Raw genomic sequence first — 18695 nt, forward strand, 5'->3', positions numbered from 1 at the left:
GGCTGGCCCCTGGAAGCCATAAAGGCTGCACTGTTGCAGCTGGCCCCTGAAAGCCATAAAGGCTGCACTGGTGCAGGCTGGCCCCTGGAAGCCATAAAGGCTGCACTGCTGCAGGCCGGCCCCTGAAAGCCATAAAGGCTGCACTGCTGCAGGCCGGCCCCTGAAAGCCATAAAGGCTGCACTGCTGCAGGCCGGCCCCTGGAAGCCATAAAGGCTGCACTGCTGCAGGCCGGCCCCTGGAAGCCATAAAGGCTGCACTGCTGCAGGCTGGCCCCTGGAAGCCATGAAGGCTGCACTGCTGCAGGCCGGCCCCTGGAAGCCATGAAGGCTGCACTGTTGCAGGCTGGCCCCTGGAAGCCATAAAGGCTGCACTGCTGCAGGCTGGCCCCTGGAAGCCATAAAGGCTGCACTGCTGCAGGCCGGCCCCTGGAAGCCATAAAGGCTGCACTGCTGCAGGCTGGCCCCTGGAAGCCATGAAGGCTGCACTGCTGCAGGCTGGCCCCTGGAAGCCATAAAGGCTGCATTGGTGCAGGCTGGCCCCTGGAAGCCATAAAAGCTGCACTGTTGCAGCTGGCCCCTGAAAGCCATAAAGGCTGCACTGGTGCAGGCTGGCCCCTGGAAGCCATAAAGGCTGCACTGTTGCAGGCCGGCCCCTGGAAGCCATAAAGGCTGCACTGTTGCAGGCTGGCCCCTGGAAGCCATAAAGGCTGCACTGCTGCAGGCCGGCCCCTGAAAGCCATAAAGGCTGCACTGCTGCAGGCCGGCCCCTGAAAGCCATAAAGGCTGCACTGCTGCAGGCCGGCCCCTGGAAGCCATAAAGGCTGCACTGTTGCAGGCTGGCCCCTGGAAGCCATAAAAGCTGCACTGCTGCAGGCTGGCCCCTGGAAGCCATGAAGGCTGCACTGCTGCAGGCTGGCCCCTGGAAGCCATGAAGGCTGCACTGCTGCAGGCCGGCCCCTGAAAGCCATAAAGGCTGCACTGCTGCAGGCCGGCCCCTGGAAGCCATAAAGGCTGCACTGCTGCAGGCTGGCCCCTGGAAGCCATAAAGGCTGCACTGTTGCAGGCTGGCCCCTGGAAGCCATAAAGGCTGCACTGTTGCAGGCCGGCCCCTGGAAGCCATAGAGGCTGCACTGTTGCAGGCTGGCCCCTGGAAGCCATAAAGGCTGCACTGCTGCAGGCTGGCCCCTGAAAGCCATAAAGGCTGCACTGGTGCAGGCCGGCCCCTGGAAGCCATAAAGGCTGCACTGTTGCAGGCTGGCCCCTGGAAGCCATAAAGGCTGCACTGCTGCAGGCTGGCCCCTGGAAGCCATAAAGGCTGCACTGCTGCAGGCCGGCCCCTGGAAGCCATGAAGGCTGCACTGTTGCAGGCCGGCCCCTGGAAGCCATAAAGGCTGCACTGCTGCAGGCTGGCCCCTGGAAGCCATAAAGGCTGCACTGTTGCAGGCCGGCCCCTGGAAGCCATGAAGGCTGCACTGTTGCAGGTTGGCCCCTGGAAGCCATAAAGGCTGCACTGCTGCAGGCTGGCCCCTGGAAGCCATAAAGGCTGCACTGCTGCAGGCTGGCCCCTGGAAGCCATAAAGGCTGCACCGGTGCAGGCTGGCCCCTGGAAGCCATAAAGGCTGCACTGGTGCAGGCTGGCCCCTGGAAGCCATGAAGGCTGCACTGTTGCAGGCTGGCCCCTGGAAGCCATGAAGGCTGCACTGTTGCAGGCTGGCCCCTGGAAGCCATAAAGGCTGCACTGCTGCAGGCTGGCCCCCGGAAGCCATGAAGGCTGCACTGTTGCAGGCTGGCCCCTGGAAGCCATAAAGGCTGCACTGCTGCAGGCTGGCCCCTGGAAGCCATGAAGGCTGCACTGTTGCAGGTTGGCCCCTGGAAGCCATAAAGGCTGCACTGCTGCAGGCCGGCCCCTGGAAGCCATGAAGGCTGCACTGTTGCAGGCTGGCCCCTGGAAGCCATGAAGGCTGCACTGTTGCAGGCTGGCCCCTGGAAGCCATGAAGGCTGCACTGGTGCAGGCTGGCCCCTGGAAGCCATAAAGGCTACACTGCTGCAGGCCGGCCCCTGGAAGCCATGAAGGCTGCACTGTTGCAAGCTGGCCCTGGAAGCCATATAGGCTGCACTGCTGCAGGCTGGCCCCTGGAAGCCATGAAGGCTGCACTGTTGCAGGTTGGCCCCTGGAAGCCATAAAGGCTGCACTGCTGCAGGCCGGCCCCTGGAAGCCATGAAGGCTGCACTGTTGCAGGCTGGCCCCTGGAAGCCATGAAGGCTGCACTGTTGCAGGCTGGCCCCTGGAAGCCATGAAGGCTGCACTGGTGCAGGCTGGCCCCTGGAAGCCATAAAGGCTACACTGCTGCAGGCCGGCCCCTGGAAGCCATGAAGGCTGCACTGTTGCAAGCTGGCCCTGGAAGCCATATAGGCTGCACTGCTGCAGGCCGGCACCTGGAAGCCATGAAGGCTGCACTGCTGCAGGCTGGCCCCTGGAAGCCATAAAGGCTGCACTGCTGCAGGCCGGCCCCTGGAAGCCATGAAGGCTGCACTGTTGCAGGCCGGCCCCTGGAAGCCATAAAGGCTGCACTGCTGCAGGCTGGCCCCTGGAAGCCATAAAGGCTGCACTGTTGCAGGCCGGCCCCTGGAAGCCATGAAGGCTGCACTGTTGCAGGCTGGCCCCTGGAAGCCATAAAGGCTGCACTGCTGCAGGCTGGCCCCTGGAAGCCATAAAAGCTGCACTGCTGCAGGCTGGCCCCTGGAAGCCATAAAGGCTGCACTGCTGCAGGCTGGCCCCTGGAAGCCATGAAGGCTGCACTGCTGCAGGCTGGCCCCTGGAAGCCATGAAGGCTGCACTGCTGCAGGCCGGCCCCTGAAAGCCATAAAGGCTGTACTGCTGCAGGCCGGCCCCTGGAAGCCATAAAGGCTGCACTGTTGCAGGCTGGCCCCTGGAAGCCATAAAGGCTGCACTGTTGCAGGCCGGCCCCTGGAAGCCATAGAGGCTGCACTGTTGCAGGCTGGCCCCTGGAAGCCATAAAGGCTGCACTGCTGCAGGCTGGCCCCTGAAAGCCATAAAGGCTGCACTGGTGCAGGCTGGCCCCTGGAAGCCATAAAGGCTGCACTGTTGCAGGCTGGCCCCTGGAAGCCATAAAGGCTGCACTGCTGCAGGCTGGCCCCTGGAAGCCATAAAGGCTGCACTGCTGCAGGCCGGCCCCTGGAAGCCATGAAGGCTGCACTGTTGCAGGCCGGCCCCTGGAAGCCATAAAGGCTGCACTGCTGCAGGCTGGCCCCTGGAAGCCATAAAGGCTGCACTGTTGCAGGCCGGCCCCTGGAAGCCATGAAGGCTGCACTGTTGCAGGTTGGCCCCTGGAAGCCATAAAGGCTGCACTGCTGCAGGCTGGCCCCTGGAAGCCATAAAGGCTGCACTGTTGCAGGCTGGCCCCTGGAAGCCATGAAGGCTGCACTGTTGCAGGCTGGCCCCTGGAAGCCATAAAGGCTGCACTGCTGCGTGCCGGCCCCTAGAAGCCATAAAGGCTGCACTGTTGCAGGCCGGCCCCTGGAAGCCATGAAGGCTGCACTGCTGCAGGCTGGCCCCTGGAAGCCATGAAGGCTGCACTGTTGCAGGCTGGCCCCTGGAAGCCATGAAGGCTGCACTGGTGCAGGCTGGCCCCTGGAAGCCATAAAGGCTGCACTGGTGCAGGCTGGCCCCTGGAAGCCATAAAGGCTGCACTGGTGCAGGCTGGCCCCTGGAAGCCATGAAGGCTGCACTGTTGCAGGCTGGCCCCTGGAAGCCATGAAGGCTGCACTGGTGCAGGCTGGCCCCTGGAAGCCATGAAGGCTGCACTGTTGCAGGCTGGCCCCTGGAAGCCATGAAGGCTGCACTTTTGCAGGCTGGCCCCTGGAAGCCATAAAGGCTGCACTGCTGCAGGCTGGCCCCTGGAAGCCATGAAGGCTGCACTGTTGCAGGCTGGCCCCTGGAAGCCATAAAGGCTGCACTGCTGCAGGCTGGCCCCTGGAAGCCATGAAGGCTGCACTGTTGCAGGTTGGCCCCTGGAAGCCATAAAGGCTGCACTGCTGCAGGCCGGCCCCTGGAAGCCATGAAGGCTGCACTGTTGCAGGCTGGCCCCTGGAAGCCATGAAGGCTGCACTGTTGCAGGCTGGCCCCTGGAAGCCATGAAGGCTGCACTGGTGCAGGCTGGCCCCTGGAAGCCATAAAGGCTACACTGCTGCAGGCCGGCCCCTGGAAGCCATGAAGGCTGCACTGTTGCAAGCTGGCCCTGGAAGGCATATAGGCTGCACTGCTGCAGGCCGGCACCTGGAAGCCATGAAGGCTGCACTGTTGCAGGCTGGCCCCTGGAAGCCATAAAGGCTGCACTGTTGCAGGCTGGCCCCTGGAAGCCATAAAGGCTGCACTGCTGCAGGCTGGCCCCTGAAAGCCATAAAGGCTGCACTGGTGCAGGCCGGCCCCTGGAAGCCATAAAGGCTGCACTGTTGCAGGCTGGCCCCTGGAAGCCATGAAGGCTGCACTGGTGCAGGCTGGCCCCTGGAAGCCATAAAGGTTGCACTGCTGCAGGCCAGCCCCTGGAAGCCATGAAGGCTGCACTGTTGCAGGCTGGCCCCTGGAAGCCATAAAGGCTGCACTGGTGCAGGCCGGCCCCTGGAAGCCATGAAGGCTGCACTGTTGCAGGCTGGCCCCTGGAAGCCATGAAGGCTGCACTGTTGCAGGCTGGCCCCTGGAAGCCATGAAGGCTGCACTGTTGCAGGCTGGCCCCTGGAAGCCATAAAGGCTGCACTGCTGCAGGCTGGCCCCTGGAAGCCATGAAGGCTGCACTGTTGCAGGTTGGCCCCTGGAAGCCATAAAGGCTGCACTGCTGCAGGCCGGCCCCTGGAAGCCATGAAGGCTGCACTGTTGCAGGCTGGCCCCTGGAAGCCATGAAGGCTGCACTGTTGCAGGCTGGCCCCTGGAAGCCATGAAGGCTGCACTGGTGCAGGCTGGCCCCTGGAAGCCATAAAGGCTACACTGCTGCAGGCCGGCCCCTGGAAGCCATGAAGGCTGCACTGTTGCAAGCTGGCCCCTGGAAGCCATAAAGGCTACACTGCTGCAGGCCGGCCCCTGGAAGCCATGAAGGCTGCACTGTTGCAAGCTTGTCCCTGGAAGCCATATAGGCTGCACTGCTGCAGGCCGGCACCTGGAAGCCATGAAGGCTGCACTGTTGCAGGCTGGCCCCTGGAAGCCATAAAGGCTGCACTGCTGCAGACCGGCCCCTGGAAGCCATGAAGGCTGCACTGTTGCAGGCTGGCCCCTGGAAGCCATGAAGGCTGCACTGGTGCAGGCTGGCCCCTGGAAGCCATAAAGGCTACACTGCTGCAGGCCGGCCCCTGGAAGCCATGAAGGCTGCACTGTTGCAGGCTGGCCCCTGGAAGCCATAAAGGCTGCACTGGTGCAGGCTGGCCCCTGGAAGCCATGAAGGCTGCACTGTTGCAGGCTGGCCCCTGGAAGCCATGAAGGCTGCACTGGTGCAGGCTGGCCCCAGGAAGCCATGAAGGCTGCACTGTTGAAGGCTGGCCCCTGGAAGCCATGAAGGCTGCACTGTTGCAGGCTGGCCCCTGGAAGCCATAAAGGCTGCACTGCTGCAGGCTGGCCCCTGGAAGCCATGAAGGCTGCACTGTTGCAGGCTGGCCCCTGGAAGCCATAAAGGCTGCACTGCTGCAGGCTGGCCCCTGGATGCCATGAAGGCTGCACTGCTGCAGGCCGGCCCCTGGAAGCCATGAAGGCTGCACTGTTGCAGGCTGGCCCCTGGAAACCATAAAGGCTGCACTGCTGCAGGCCGGCCCCTGGAAGCCATGAAGGCTGCACTGCTGCAGGCCGGCCCCTGGAAGCCATGAAGGCTGCACTGTTGCAGGCTGGCCCCTGGAAGCCATAAAGGTTGCACTGCTGCAGGCTGGCCCCTGGAAGCCATGAAGGCTGCACTGTTGCAGGCTGGCCCCTGGAAGCCATTTAGCGTTAGAGTTGTTTGGATGCAGCACAAATCCAACTGCCAGCAGAGTTTCAACCATAATTAACTTGGGCTGCAAATTAGATGCACCGCTTGTTGTGCGCTAATTGCTGAGGATTTACTGAAAGGAGAGTGGGAGGGGACGAGGAAGAGGAGCAGGGAGGAAGAGGAGTGGTTGCTCCCATTAACAAGCTGTTGCCTTTGCAGGGCAAAATTCTGGCGACAAGTAAGACTGGCTTCTTTCCAAGCGACGCTGTGAGGCCTTGTCCATGTGTAAGTGAGCGTCCTCATTCACATCCATTTACTGCCATCACAGACCACTGAGGCAGAAGCTCCTCCTGCCGTCCTGGAACAGAAACACGCTGCTTTGAATGGAATGCTTTTGCTGCTGGAGGCGTAATTTAGTCACTGGACGGGTCTTGAATCTCATGTGACCACAAACGACCTCCATCCTCTGCATTGACTCCCAAACAGAACTTCTTTTTTTTTATTCCAGGTTCCAAAACCCGTGGATTACTCCGGCCAGCTCTGGTAAGTAGAGCCGGAGCCGGAAAAGATCCGTTTACTGGTCACGCCATGTGATTGACAGTATGGGATGTTGTCATCTTCATGTTCAGGATGATTGATGGCATTGTAAGTGTAGTAGTTGTTCATGGATGGTTCAGGTTTGCAGGCCCTCTGGAGAGATACCAGGCGGAGGTGGAGCTCCTCAACCAGGAAAACGGAACCTATCTGATCCGACACAGAAGTAAAGAGTGTAATGAATACGCCATCAGCATAAAGTGAGTCCCTCTGTCTTCCTTTGTGTCTGCATGACGTCTCCTGATCTTTCATTAAACGCTGTGAACACAGAGGGTCCGAATCACCACCTTCAATAGGAACCAAGGCTGAAGCTTTCAGCACTTCTGCCAAAAGAACCGGTTCTGGTGTGAGGCCCAAAGGCACAAAACCCCAAATCAATAATCCAATTTAGACCTGACACAAAAATATACCTAAAACGTGAACCAAAGGATGACAGCGGGTGGGACTGCTGCCCTGTTCAGGCCTAAGAACAGTCTCTGCGGCCCCTCCATCACTTCCAAAGCAGCTCAAGTCAGACAGGTTCACAGGATTGTTGAGGAACATCAACGCTTTTCTGTTCCTCAAAGGAACAGAGACATAAAAAAGAACAGAATTGTTATTTTTGACCCCAAACGATTGTCAATTGGAGCATTAGGATCGAGGCAGCAGTCTGGAGGGGGTCCCAGTGACCCACCATCCTTTCCTCTGGTGGACCAGAACCGCTGCTCATTGGCCACTTTGATGTCAGCTTCTGTCCAACTCTCCAATCCTAATTGAGTGTCTGAGTGCTTAAGATCCTTATCTGGATGGATGATGGAGATAACGGAGCTCCATGCACTGAGCCGCTGCTAATCAACTCACTAACCTCAAACATGTCTGTGTGAGGAATACATTATAATGTTATGTAATGTAATATAATTTAAAGTTATATAATATAATGTAATGTAAAGTAACATAATATAACATGATATATTATAATGTAATATAATATAATGTAAAGTAATGTAATGTAATATAATATAATATAATGTTATGTAATGTAATATAATATAATGTAAAGTAATGTAATATAATATAATATAATGTAGTGTAAAGTAATATATTATAATTTAAAGTAATATAATATAATATAATACAATATAATATAAGGTAATGTAATATAATGTAATGTAATGTAATATAATGTAATATATTATAACAAATATATGAATTACATATAAAAAATAATATATAATATAAAATGTAATATCCTATATCAGAAATGTGTTCCATTAATTACCGGTAAGTGGATTGGACACATCTTCTAGATCAGTGTTTTACAACCTTTTTTGAGCCACGGCACACTTTAACCTTGACAAAAATCCCATGGCACACCAGCATCCAAAAAAAAAAAAAAAAAGCAGAAATTCATGGTCTGTATTGATGGACAGCCCCCCCCGCAATCTCACGTGCCTTTTTGTGATAATTGTGGCCAGAAAAGCAGGAAGTTGCGGCTGTTTTTTCTAAGAGATGAAGTTAAATTAGAAAATTTAGAAACTGTTTGTTGTTCCCTTCTCTACCTCTGCCGGTTCCAAGCCCGGTTTGAGAAGGTTGCGTCAGGAAGGGCATCCGGCGTAAAACATTGCCAAATCTACCATGCGACTCGTTCGCTGTGGCGACCCCTGATGGGAGAAGCCAAAAGTGGAAGGAAGAAACTGTTTGTTGTGGTTTCAAGACGTTTCACAAGGACAACTCATTGTGCGCTGGGACACTGGCCCTTTAAGCCAATGCATCATGGGAGATGTAGTGTGAAAACTGCCGAAAACTTGCAGAAAGACTCGCGTCTCTGAGCTTCATTGTTTTGTTCACTTGTTCCACGGTCTAACAAAGGACTCTGTGGAAAGCTACACCGCTAAAGACGAGCTTTAGCTGGTGTTTCTGTTGGAACTGAGAGACTTTATGAGCAGAATCAGAACAAGGAAGTGAAGACTTTAAGCACTTCTGATTGGTCAGACTGATGACATGTGATTAAGCCTTCAAGAATGATTGGCGGAGACAGTTAAAGGGACGGGACTTTTCCGCAAACTGTCCTAGCTGCAGGTAAATCGCGGTAACGTAATCCTTATCAAAATGTCTTTAATAGAATTAAATAAACACAAAGAAAAAGTAATTTTAAGATCTTTTATATTCCTGACTACTCAGTCTTTTATCAGGGCCTGTTTGGATGAACAAAGAGCTGATTTCCTGAAGATGAAAAATGTTTTTAGATCAGTTAAAGAGGGCAATTTCCCGCGGCACACTGCACACTGGTTGAAAAACACTGTTCTAGATCATGGGTGCCCAAAGTTGGGCCCACGGGCCAGATTTAGCCCATTAAAGGTTGTCTTTTGGCCCACCAAGTCGTGCCTGTAGAGGCCGCGGAGTGTTTAGTTAAAGCCCCTCAACCTTTCCCATTCATTCATGGAGAAACAACGGCAGTAGCAAACGGATAAGAGGCGTTTTAAACAAATATGGCAGGAGGATTATTTTTCTCCTGAAATCTCTTCTCAGGCTGTTTGTCTTTTTTGTCAGCAGTCCGTGGCTTTTCCTTAAAGACTACAAAATACGCCACCACTACAAGACAGTTTTATCCAAACACAAAGGTGAGGCGCAAAAGACAGATTCTAGGGAGTTCCAATCTAAACTTCTGTCACAGAGAGCCACCCTCATGATGCCCTCGGCAGCCCAGGTCAGCGCCACATTGGCCGCCACGAAGGGTCGCCGTTAATTGCTGAGAGTGGGAGATTACGAGAGATTCAAAGAAAAATGTTACGAACTTTTTAGTCTCACTAATGTGTGTTACCTTGAAAAGTACCAAATACAAATAAATAAACTAAACTATATTCTTTATTCTCTGCTGTTATTTCATGACATGAAAAAATGATTGTATTTGGCCCACAGACCGGGATCACATTTAGATTTTGGCCCTTTGAACGAAAACGTTTGGTCTCCCCTGTTCTAGATAAAAGCAGGATTACTGGAGACAATTGCCCCCTTGCACCTCCGCTTTTGCCTACTGCCCTCAGGTAGAAGGTTCAGAAGCCTTCTGGTCTGTTCCACATGTCTGATGCCTCCTCCAGCAGGTCGTCCTCCTCTACCTCAGCTTTGCAGAACCACACATCCTGACTTGCATTGTTGCACATCTGGACTCTTTAGCAGTTTGTCACTGACAGCACGAGCAGCTTGTTGATCATCAGCAGGTCACCGGGGTCTGGCTGGAGTCCATCTTCATGTCGTCTTCATCTCCCACAGGTTCAGCGATAAGGTGAAGCACATCAAAATTCTGACCAAGGATGGAGGCTTTTACATCGCTGAGAGTCGGCTCTTCAAGACGGTGCTGGTAAAGGCTTTGACAGGAAGTCCTGTGCACACAGCATGAATGAGTGCATTCCTGTTCACACCCAGCAGAAACTTTTGTTTTCTCACATCAGCACATGAATCTGAGACCTACGCTCCTTGTTTGCTGCACCTTTTATTCCACCCAACTCAGACTCACAAACTAACTCTTATTTCATCATTTTTCCGGCGCCTTAAGAGGAAGCCGGATGTGATTCTCACGGACAGAACACCACCAGACAGACAGTTTTGCTCTTGCAGACCCGAAGTCTGTGCTGAAGCAGCATTTAAACAGAGCTCTGCGTGTCCTCCAGACCGTCACATGCTCTCATGTTAGTCCTGGAACATCCGAAACGCCTGGTTCCTCAAAGGGGCTGAGGGTTCTGTCCATCAGAGTAACGGACAGAATCAGGACCATCATGTTCTGGCCCGTCTGCATGGAGGATTCTGCAGAAATGTTCCTTCATCATGAAGCTTTGTGCTCAGTGGGATCTTCACTGTGTGAAGTCGAACAATATGTGTCAAAAATGTCCCTCGGACCAAACTTTTCACGCTTTTAAACCTTTTTTTAGACCTTTTGAGCATCAGCAGCATGAGTGTCAGCAGTCCCTCTGCTCGTGCATGCTAATGGCTGCGTCTTCTTCTGCTGCTTTTGCTCAGGAGCTGGTGGATTACTACAAGCAGCACTCTCTGAAGGAGGGCTTCAGCAGCCTGGACACCACTCTGCAGGTTCCCTACAGGGAACCGGACAACGGAAACACGCCCAGGGCCATTTCCAGGGCGGGCAGTGGTGAGTATGTCCCCTCCCCTCACTGCCTGACAGGCTCAGACGGCGTGTGGCGTGTTCCATCTGGAGCTCCTGCTTCTGACAGATGAACGTTTTTACTAATATGATCTGAAATGGACGTGATAGATAGTTTAAGTCGAGCTGCATTTCAGGAGACGCAGGAAAGACTCCTCAGATTATTACTAAAGGAAGGAGGAGAGACAAAGGAGGACAGAACTTGGTAAAAAAGAACAGATTCCTTGAAGAGATGGAGGAGGTGCAGAGAAATGAAAATGAGACCCAGAAAGAGACAGGAAGTGTTGAACGTGCAGCGTGAGCTGCAGCCGCTCCCTCGCTCGGCTTGGCAGGGAGATCCCAGCCAGGGCTCTTCGCCCGAGGCGAGCGCCGGGAGTCTGCCGCTCCCAAACCTCACGCTCCGCTCAGCTTAGAGATGGCTTCACAATTTTCCTGACAGCTCTGACGTTTCACTCCGGTTTGAGGTGAAAACCAGGCAAAGGAAAGAAAAGAGTCGTCTGCTGACACGCACCTGAGGGAACACCTCCGGCCGAGGACCACGACTTTCCTCACAACACTTGGAAAAGTTTGCAGTCTGTTCTGAAGGAGTAGATGGAAGCTGTCTCCGCTTAAAGAGACGTGCGTGGAAACAGGCGCTGCAGAGGCGGGCGCATGAAGGCGGGAACAAAGGAAAGAGGCTCTTTGTGTCTGTTTGGATGCAAAATTCCACCGCGTCCCTCCGTCAGTCTCTCAGCGCTTCATGCTTCAAAGCTGCTTTTGCTTCCGTTCACTCATACCCTGACAGCCCCACTGCTGTCCCAGTGCATGCTGGGATACATCATTGCTTTGCTAAGCGTCCCCCCCAGATGAGTCCTCCTCCATAAACAAAGTTTGGGCTGCGTGTCCTCCTCTGTGGCAGGCAGACACGAGTCACAGGGAAGCGAAGGACGCTTTGGAATCTGGAAATCGAAACACAGCATGAAACAAACCGCACACAAAACTCTGAAAAGAACTACACAAACAGACTGAGATCATGTCATTGTTTGGGTCTCAGGCAAACAGAGAACATTTATGTAAAGCTAGAAGGAGAAATGCAGCGTTGAATGTTAGATTGCTGAATCAAAATGAAACTTAAAGGGAAAAAAATTGGCAAAAAAATGTAAAAAGAAATAAAGAAATGATCCAAGTTGACCTTAAATAAAGAGGGAAACTGAAGTCATACAGCAAATCTGCAGAGTCAGCTTCTTTTTCCAAAAAGACATTTATCTGGATGTCGTTTACAGAAGAATACGTATGATTGGGCACGGAGGAGGTAGTTAGTGGTGAGGCTGTCCGTACATGCTGACGTGCTCTGTCTGCTGTTCATGAGGCCTTTGTGAGCTGCTGATGGGTCAAACGTTCCCTTAAAGAACAAACCGGAGACTTCTCCATGAACCTGAGGAACCGAGGCAGTCGTCTGATGTTTGCTCCTCTGCTCACATCTCTGTTGGCTGACACTGATCTCCTTTTTCTCCCCTTGACCCTCTCTCAAATCCTCTTTCCGTCAAACTTCTCCCATGTCTCCCTTTGCTCCGGCCTGAATGATCTCCACCCTAGTTTTCTCTCTGGTTCCTTCTGGGGGCTGCAGCTTTGTTCCTCCCAGCTTCTCGCCCTTCTGGTCAGGTAAAGCTGCTGCTTTTCTTCTCCTCAGACACTTGCGGACATGCAGAGCAGCCGTTGCCGCATTCATCGTTAGAGGCATCGCTTCAGCCGATGAAATGCTGGAAGTTCACGTTTGTGCTTGGATTTAGGTTTTCTGTCTGCAGAAAGCCCAGACTGCGGAACAAGCGCTCTGCTTTCACTCCCAGCATGGGGGGGCAGCCACATTAAATGAAGGGAATTTCGTTTCTGTGGATTCTGGAGCAGGTTTCCATCTGGTATGATGGAGCTGGGAGTTCCTGAGAGGATGCAGGAGTCCTCGCCTCCCCGTGTCGGCTTTTCTGATGATCCTGTGTAATCTGAGGGAGGATCCATGTTTGTCCGTCTGTCCTGCACCCAAAACAAACCTTTGGGTTCCACTAAACCTGATCTCCTTTCATGATTCTTCTCTGTTTTTTGTTGTTTCTCCATAAAAAAGACCAAAGTGAACGATGAAGCTCGCATGAATGACAGAAGAACAGCTGCAGATTGTTACTCTGAACCGTGTTTGTTCATAATCCTGATTTGTGAGATTTGGTTTATAAGAAATGAACAAGTGAATGTTTCATGTAACCTGTAATCGGCCTCTAGAGTATTGAAATTCCTCCTGACAGAAGCCCGTCTGTGTCAGTCTTCTCCCCCAGGGTGGTGGGCGTGGCCGTGGCGCGCTACGACTTCAGCTCCAGAGACACGCGCGAGCTGTCGCTGCTGCAGGGAGACGTCATCCGGATCTACAGCAAGATGTCCAACGGCTGGTGGAAAGGAGAAGTCGGCGGCCGGGTAGAGAATCCCATTCCCTCTTCTGCCTTTGCAGCTTCAGGGGGGGGCAGACATGCCTGTCCTCCTCCACGTTGGGCTACAGTTTGGGGTTTTTCTGGGTTGGTGGGGGTTAAATAACTGAACAAATATCTATTTTTTCTTCTTTATTCTCCTGTTTTTCATGAGAACAGAATAAATCCCGTCACCACGGTCTGCAGCTCAAAGATGTGAATCAGTTCTTTAGAAATGTATTGATCTGCATAATCAATAATTATTGTTGCAAACCTTTTGGTTTTCTGCAGATGTTTACATGAAATCCTCTTTAAGTTTTCTGGTTAATGTTTTGACCCCTAACTTCCAGAGGAGCCATTAAAGATGCATGTTTGAGCTTCACTGCGCTGAAGGATGCCTCTGTGTGCCCCCCCAGGTGGGCTGGTTTCCCTCCACCTACGTGGATGAAGAAGACTGACTGCTCAGAGGGTGACGTCATTTCAGTCGGTCGTTCCTCCAAACCCAGACGCTCGGACGTGAAAGGAGAGGACAACGGTCCCCCGCCGGACTTCCTGTCACATCAGAGATTCCTGGCGTGTCACTGGATGTCCTGCAGCCCCATCTGCCCCATGGAGGAACAAGTGCTGCCCCTAGATGCCCTTCCTCTCTTCCCGCCCACCCTCTGATAGATGGCTCTGTTGGCCCCCACAGCACTTGTATCTATTGTCCTGATGGTTGACAGGACGGCTTAGTCCTGCAGCACCGACTGAGGGAGGGGGCAGGGCGGCGGCGGCGCTCTGACGGTTTTTCTTCTACTGAAACGTAGAACCTATGGGATGTGTCTAAACGCTGGAAGCAGCCATTTAAAAGGTGGACTTTAAAATGTTTGGTCAATGGACCGGTGGGGTGGGGGTGGGGGGCAACAACAGCCTGATTGCTTCCTGTGGGGCAATACTTTGTTCTTGTTACTGTTTGGTGCTTCTTTTGTTTCCTGCTCAGTTTATGATCCTTTATGACTGATTCCCACATTTACCCTGCAGGGGGGGTGGGGTGGGGGGGTTGGCAGACGCTCACCTTGTTTCCAGGACTGCCGGCTGGACAGAAGATTTCCTGCAGGTTATAAACTCTCAGAGCAGAAGCTGAAGTCAACTCGTTCATTAGAAACCTAAAAACCCCAAACGGAGGATTTTAGGTTTAGAGACGTTTACTGGAACTCTGCTTCACTTCCAGTCTGACCCAAGACTGATGTAACCGCTGTTCACCGTAGAGAAAGGTGGCACTGGGGTGTTCAGTGATGCAGCCCCCCCTCCGAGCTGTGTGCTCCACCACTTTTTAACTAAAGCACCTCCTCTGAATTGTGCTTCTAAATTCTGTTTTCCCTCCTCCAACACCACAGGCTCACTAATGAGAGAAATGAGCTGCATGTTTGCAGCAGCTGACGCATGTTTGCAGCAGCTGACGCATGTTTGCAGCAGCTGACGCATGTTTGCAGCAGCTGCATCAGCTGCATCTGCAAACATCAGGATTATCCCCAACATTGATGTAAAAATGCCTCAGCAACGGTTGGACTGAACTAAAACAGAAACGCCGCAGTTTGAGTCATTTTCTTCTTTAGATTTAATGACGATAAAAACTGTAATAATGTAATTAAGACAAAGAATAAAATGAAAATCCTTTTATAGAATTATTGTATGAAGGATTCTGTGTGTTTATTATCAGTTTGAATGAGTTTTAACAATTAACTGATTTTTAAATGACTATTAAAATCTAGACAACATTTATTTTGAAACCTTGTTGTTTGTATTTGTGGATATAAATAAAGATTTGCATATTGAAATGTAGGTCCTAAAGTGTTCATAAAACCTTTCTAGACCCCCCCCCCCTTCTGTCAGGAAGGTGTAAAGGTGGAGCCTTCACACCTTCCTGAGTTTTAGAGGCTCTTACATCATCATTTGTCTCCTTAACCCACCAGCCTCCGGTCATCCTCTCTGCGTCTTTGTTGGGGGGGGGGGGGGGGGGGGGGTTACTGAGCTTTGGTGAGAACTGGAGCCTTTCACCCCCCCACCCCCATAAGCTCACTAAAAGTCTTTTTTTTCCTTATTTCTGGATCGCTGCTGTTTGGAATCTGGGTGGAGAGGAACGGCTTAAATCCAGACGTTTCTGTACTTCACATTCAGAAAGAGTCTGAATCCACGAGGAGACTCAGGACCATGAGAGGTTTTTGAGGCTGAGGAGTCACAGGTGAGTCAGTTTGGGGTAAAGAAGCAGAGCTGATGCTTCAGTTGTAAAGTGGAGCGGCAGAGTTTAGGAGTGAAAATCCTCCATCCAGGAAGCTGCAGCTTGATGGTTTCTGGCTTTCCTGCAGCCTTTGGTGGATTCATGAGCCCCCCCTCCATCACATCCTCCCACTTTCACTGCTGCAGCACCTGTTCCCGTCTGAATCCATCCAAACACACGCCTGTGGAGCTTCCTCCTCCCACGGTGGAGGTTCTGCTTCCCGTCGTCCACGCCGACAGCTGCAGCACAATTCTGTGGAAAGACGTCAAACCAGCAGCAGATTGAAGTGAGCAGCCAGAACAGAGGAACGCTCCTCAGAGAGGAACCTGAACTGTTCTTCATCCCAGACTTTCTGCTTCGGACCAAGAAGCATCTCATATGAGGACAGACGTGTCAGAGATGCTCACATGTGACCTTCTGCAAGTTCCGTCATTAAAAAGGTTTTCCACAATGTCCTCAGCATGGAGAGCAAGAGGGTCAGAAGGAATCAAGAGGAAGGAGAAACAAACGACCTCTGTTCTCTCTGCAGGGAGGGGTGGACTGCCCCTCAGTCATGCCAGCCCCCACATGTCTTGACAGGCACAAACTCAGACACCTTTTTTTAAAAACATCTAACTTCCTGAAAAAACACCTGGACTATTTTTTAAACCACTTTGGTTTCAGCTGCTGTGGATCCAGTTTGGTTCTTCTGTTCTGCAGCAGTTTGACCCAAAGCGTTTCCAAGAAAGCCTCAGACCTTCGTCCACAGCGTCAGCCGTCATGGAGGGAAAAATCCCACGTTTCATATGGACACGTCAAGTCCATAGTCCAGGTCAGGGTTTGGGTCTGAGACCAGGTCCAGGTCCAGGTGGGTCCAGGTCCAGGTCCAGGTGGGCCCAGATCCAGGTCCAGGTGGGCCCAGATCCAGGTCCAGGTCCAGGTGGGTCCAGGTCCAGGTCCAAGTGGGTCCAGATCCAGGTGGGTCCAGGTCCAGGTCCAGGTGGGTCCAGGTCCAGGTCCAGGTGGGTCCAGGTCCAGGTCCAGGTCCAGGTGGGTCCAGGTCCAGGTCCAGGTGGGTCCAGGTCCAGGTCCAGGTGGGTTCAGGTCCAGGTGGGTTCAGGTCCAGGTGGGTCCAGGTCCAGGTCCAGGTGGGTCCAGGTCCAGGTGGGTCCACGTCCAGTTGTGTCCAGGTCCAGGTGGGTCCAGGTCCAGGTGGGTCCAGGTGGGTCCAGGTCCAGGTCCAGGTGGGTCCAGATCCAGGTGGGTCCAGGTCCAGGTGGGTCCAGGTCCAGGTCCAGGTGGGTCCACGTCCAGGTCCAGGTGGGTCCAGGTCCAGGTGGGTCCAGGTCCAGGTCCAGGTGGGTCCAGGTCCAGGTGGGTTCAGGTCCAGGTGGGTCCAGGTCCAGGTCCAGGTCCAGGTGGGTCCAGGTCCAGGCCCAGGTCCAGGTGGGTCCAGGTCCAGGTGGGTGCATGTCCAGCTGGGTCCAGGTCCAGGTGGGTCCAGGTCCAGGTCCAGGTCCAGGTGGGTCCAGGTCCAGGTCCAGGTGGGTCCAGGTCCAGGTCCAGGTGGGTTCAGGTCCAGGTGGGTCCAGGTCCAGGTCCAGGTGGGTTCAGGTCCAGGTGGGTCCAGGTCCAGGTCCAGGTCCAGGTGGGTCCAGGTCCAGGTGGGTCCAGGTCCAGGTCCAGGTCCAGGTGGGTCCAGGTCCAGGTCCAGGTCCAGGTCCAGGTTGGTCCAGGTCCAGGTGGGTCCAGGTCCAGGTGGGTCCAGGTCCAGGTCCAGGTGGGTCCAGGTCCAGGTGGGTCCAGGTCCAGGTCCAGGTGGGTCCAGGTCCAGGTGGGCCCAGATCCAGGTCCAGGTGGGCCCAGATCCAGGTCCAGGTCCAGGTCCAGGTGGGTCCAGGTCCAGGTCCAGGTGGGCCCAGATCCAGGTCCAGGTGGGCCCAGATCCAGGTCCAGGTCCAGGTCCAGGTGGGTCCAGGTCCAGGTCCAGGTGGGTCCAGATCCAGGTGGGTCCAGGTCCAGGTCCAGGTGGGTCCAGGTCCAGGTCCAGGTCCAGGTGGGTCCAGGTCCAGGTCCAGGTGGGTCCAGGTTCAGGTCCAGGTGGGTCCAGGTCCAGGTCCAGGTGGGTTCAGGTCCAGGTGGGTTCAGGTCCAGGTGGGTCCAGGTCCAGGTCCAGGTGGGTCCAGGTCCAGGTGGGTCCACGTCCAGTTGTGTCCAGGTCCAGGTGGGTCCAGGTCCAGGTGGGTCCAGATCCAGGTGGGTCCAGGTCCAGGTCCAGGTCCAGGTGGGTCCAGGTCCAGGTCCAGGTGGGTCCAGGTCCAGGTGGGACCAGGTCCAGGTCCAGGTGGGTCCAGGTCCAGGTGGGTCCAAGTCCAGGCCCAGGTGGGTCCAGGTCCAGGTGGGTGCATGTCCAGGTGGGTCCAGGTCCAGGTGGGTCCAGGTCCAGGTCCAGTTCCAGGTGGGTCCAGGTCCAGGTCCAGGTCCAGGTGGGTTCAGGTCCAGGTGGGTCCAGGTCCAGGTCCAGGTGGGTTCAGGTCCAGGTGGGTCCAGGTCCAGGTCCAGGTCCAGGTGGGTCCAGGTCCAGGTGGGTCCAGGTCCTGGTCCAGGTCCAGGTGGGTCCAGGTCCAGGTCCAGGTCCAGGTCCAGGTGGGTCCAGGTCCAGGTCCAGGTCCAGGTGGGTCCAGGTCCAGGTGGGTCCAGGTCCAGGTCCAGGTGGGTCCAGGTCCAGGTGGGTCCAGGTCCAGGTCCAGGTGGGTCCAGGTCCAGGTGGGTGCAGGTCCAGGTGGGTCCACGTCCAGTTGGGTCCAGGTCCAGGTCCAGGTCCAGGTGGGTCCAGGTCCAGGTGGGTCCAGGTGGGTCCAGGTCCAGGTGGGTCCAGGTCCAGGTCCAGGTGGGTCCAGATCCAGGTGGGTCCAGGTCCAGGTGGGTCCAAGTCCAGGTCCAGGTCCAGGTGGGTCCAGGTCCAGGTCCAGGTGGGTCCAGGTCCAGGTCCAGGTGGGTCCAGGTCCAGGTGGGTTCAGGTCCAGGTGGGTCCAGGTCCAGGTCCAGGTCCAGGTGGGTCCAGGTCCAGGTGGGTCCAGGTCTAGGTCCAGGTCCAGGTGGGTCCAGGTCCAGGTGGGTCCAGGTGGGTGCAGGTCCAGGTCCAGGTGGGTCCAGGTCCAGGCCCAGGTCCAGGTGGGTCCAGGTCCAGGTGGGTGCAGTTCCAGGTGGGTCTACGTCCAGTTTGGTCCAGGTCCAGGTCCAGGTCCAGGTGGGTCCAGGTCCAGGTGGGTCCAGGTCCAGGTCCAGGTGGGTCCAGGTCCAGGTGGGTTCAGGTCCAGGTGGGTCCAGGTCCAGG

At 54.6% G+C, this 18695-nt stretch overlaps 1 protein-coding gene across 7 annotated transcripts in view; it reads left to right on the forward strand.

Annotated features, from left to right (window-relative positions):
- Positions 1-14794, forward strand: part of LOC101160624 (guanine nucleotide exchange factor VAV3) — a 59325-nt gene extending 44531 nt beyond the window's left edge. For 2 of the 7 annotated variants that reach the window (XM_078935421.1, XM_023965041.2), the window contains 8 exons: positions 6187-6252; positions 6476-6510; positions 6597-6761; positions 9811-9898; positions 10555-10684; positions 12272-12337; positions 12984-13132; positions 13539-14794. In XM_078935421.1, coding sequence (XP_078791547.1) covers positions 6187-6252; positions 6476-6510; positions 6597-6761; positions 9811-9898; positions 10555-10684; positions 12272-12337; positions 12984-13132; positions 13539-13580 — 741 coding nt within the window. In that variant the 3' untranslated portion in view covers positions 13581-14794. The remainder of the gene's footprint in view (positions 1-6186; positions 6253-6475; positions 6511-6596; positions 6762-9810; positions 9899-10554; positions 10685-12271; positions 12338-12983; positions 13133-13538) is intronic. The other 5 variants (XM_078935422.1, XM_023965042.2, XM_078935424.1 and 2 more) reach the window with 3 other exon arrangements.
- Positions 14795-18695: the final 3901 nt, after the last annotated feature.

This window comes from Oryzias latipes, chromosome 17 (genome assembly GCF_053564925.1).
Source record: "Oryzias latipes strain Hd-rR chromosome 17, Olatipes_Hd-rR_3.1".
NCBI lineage: Eukaryota > Metazoa > Chordata > Actinopteri > Beloniformes > Adrianichthyidae > Oryzias > Oryzias latipes.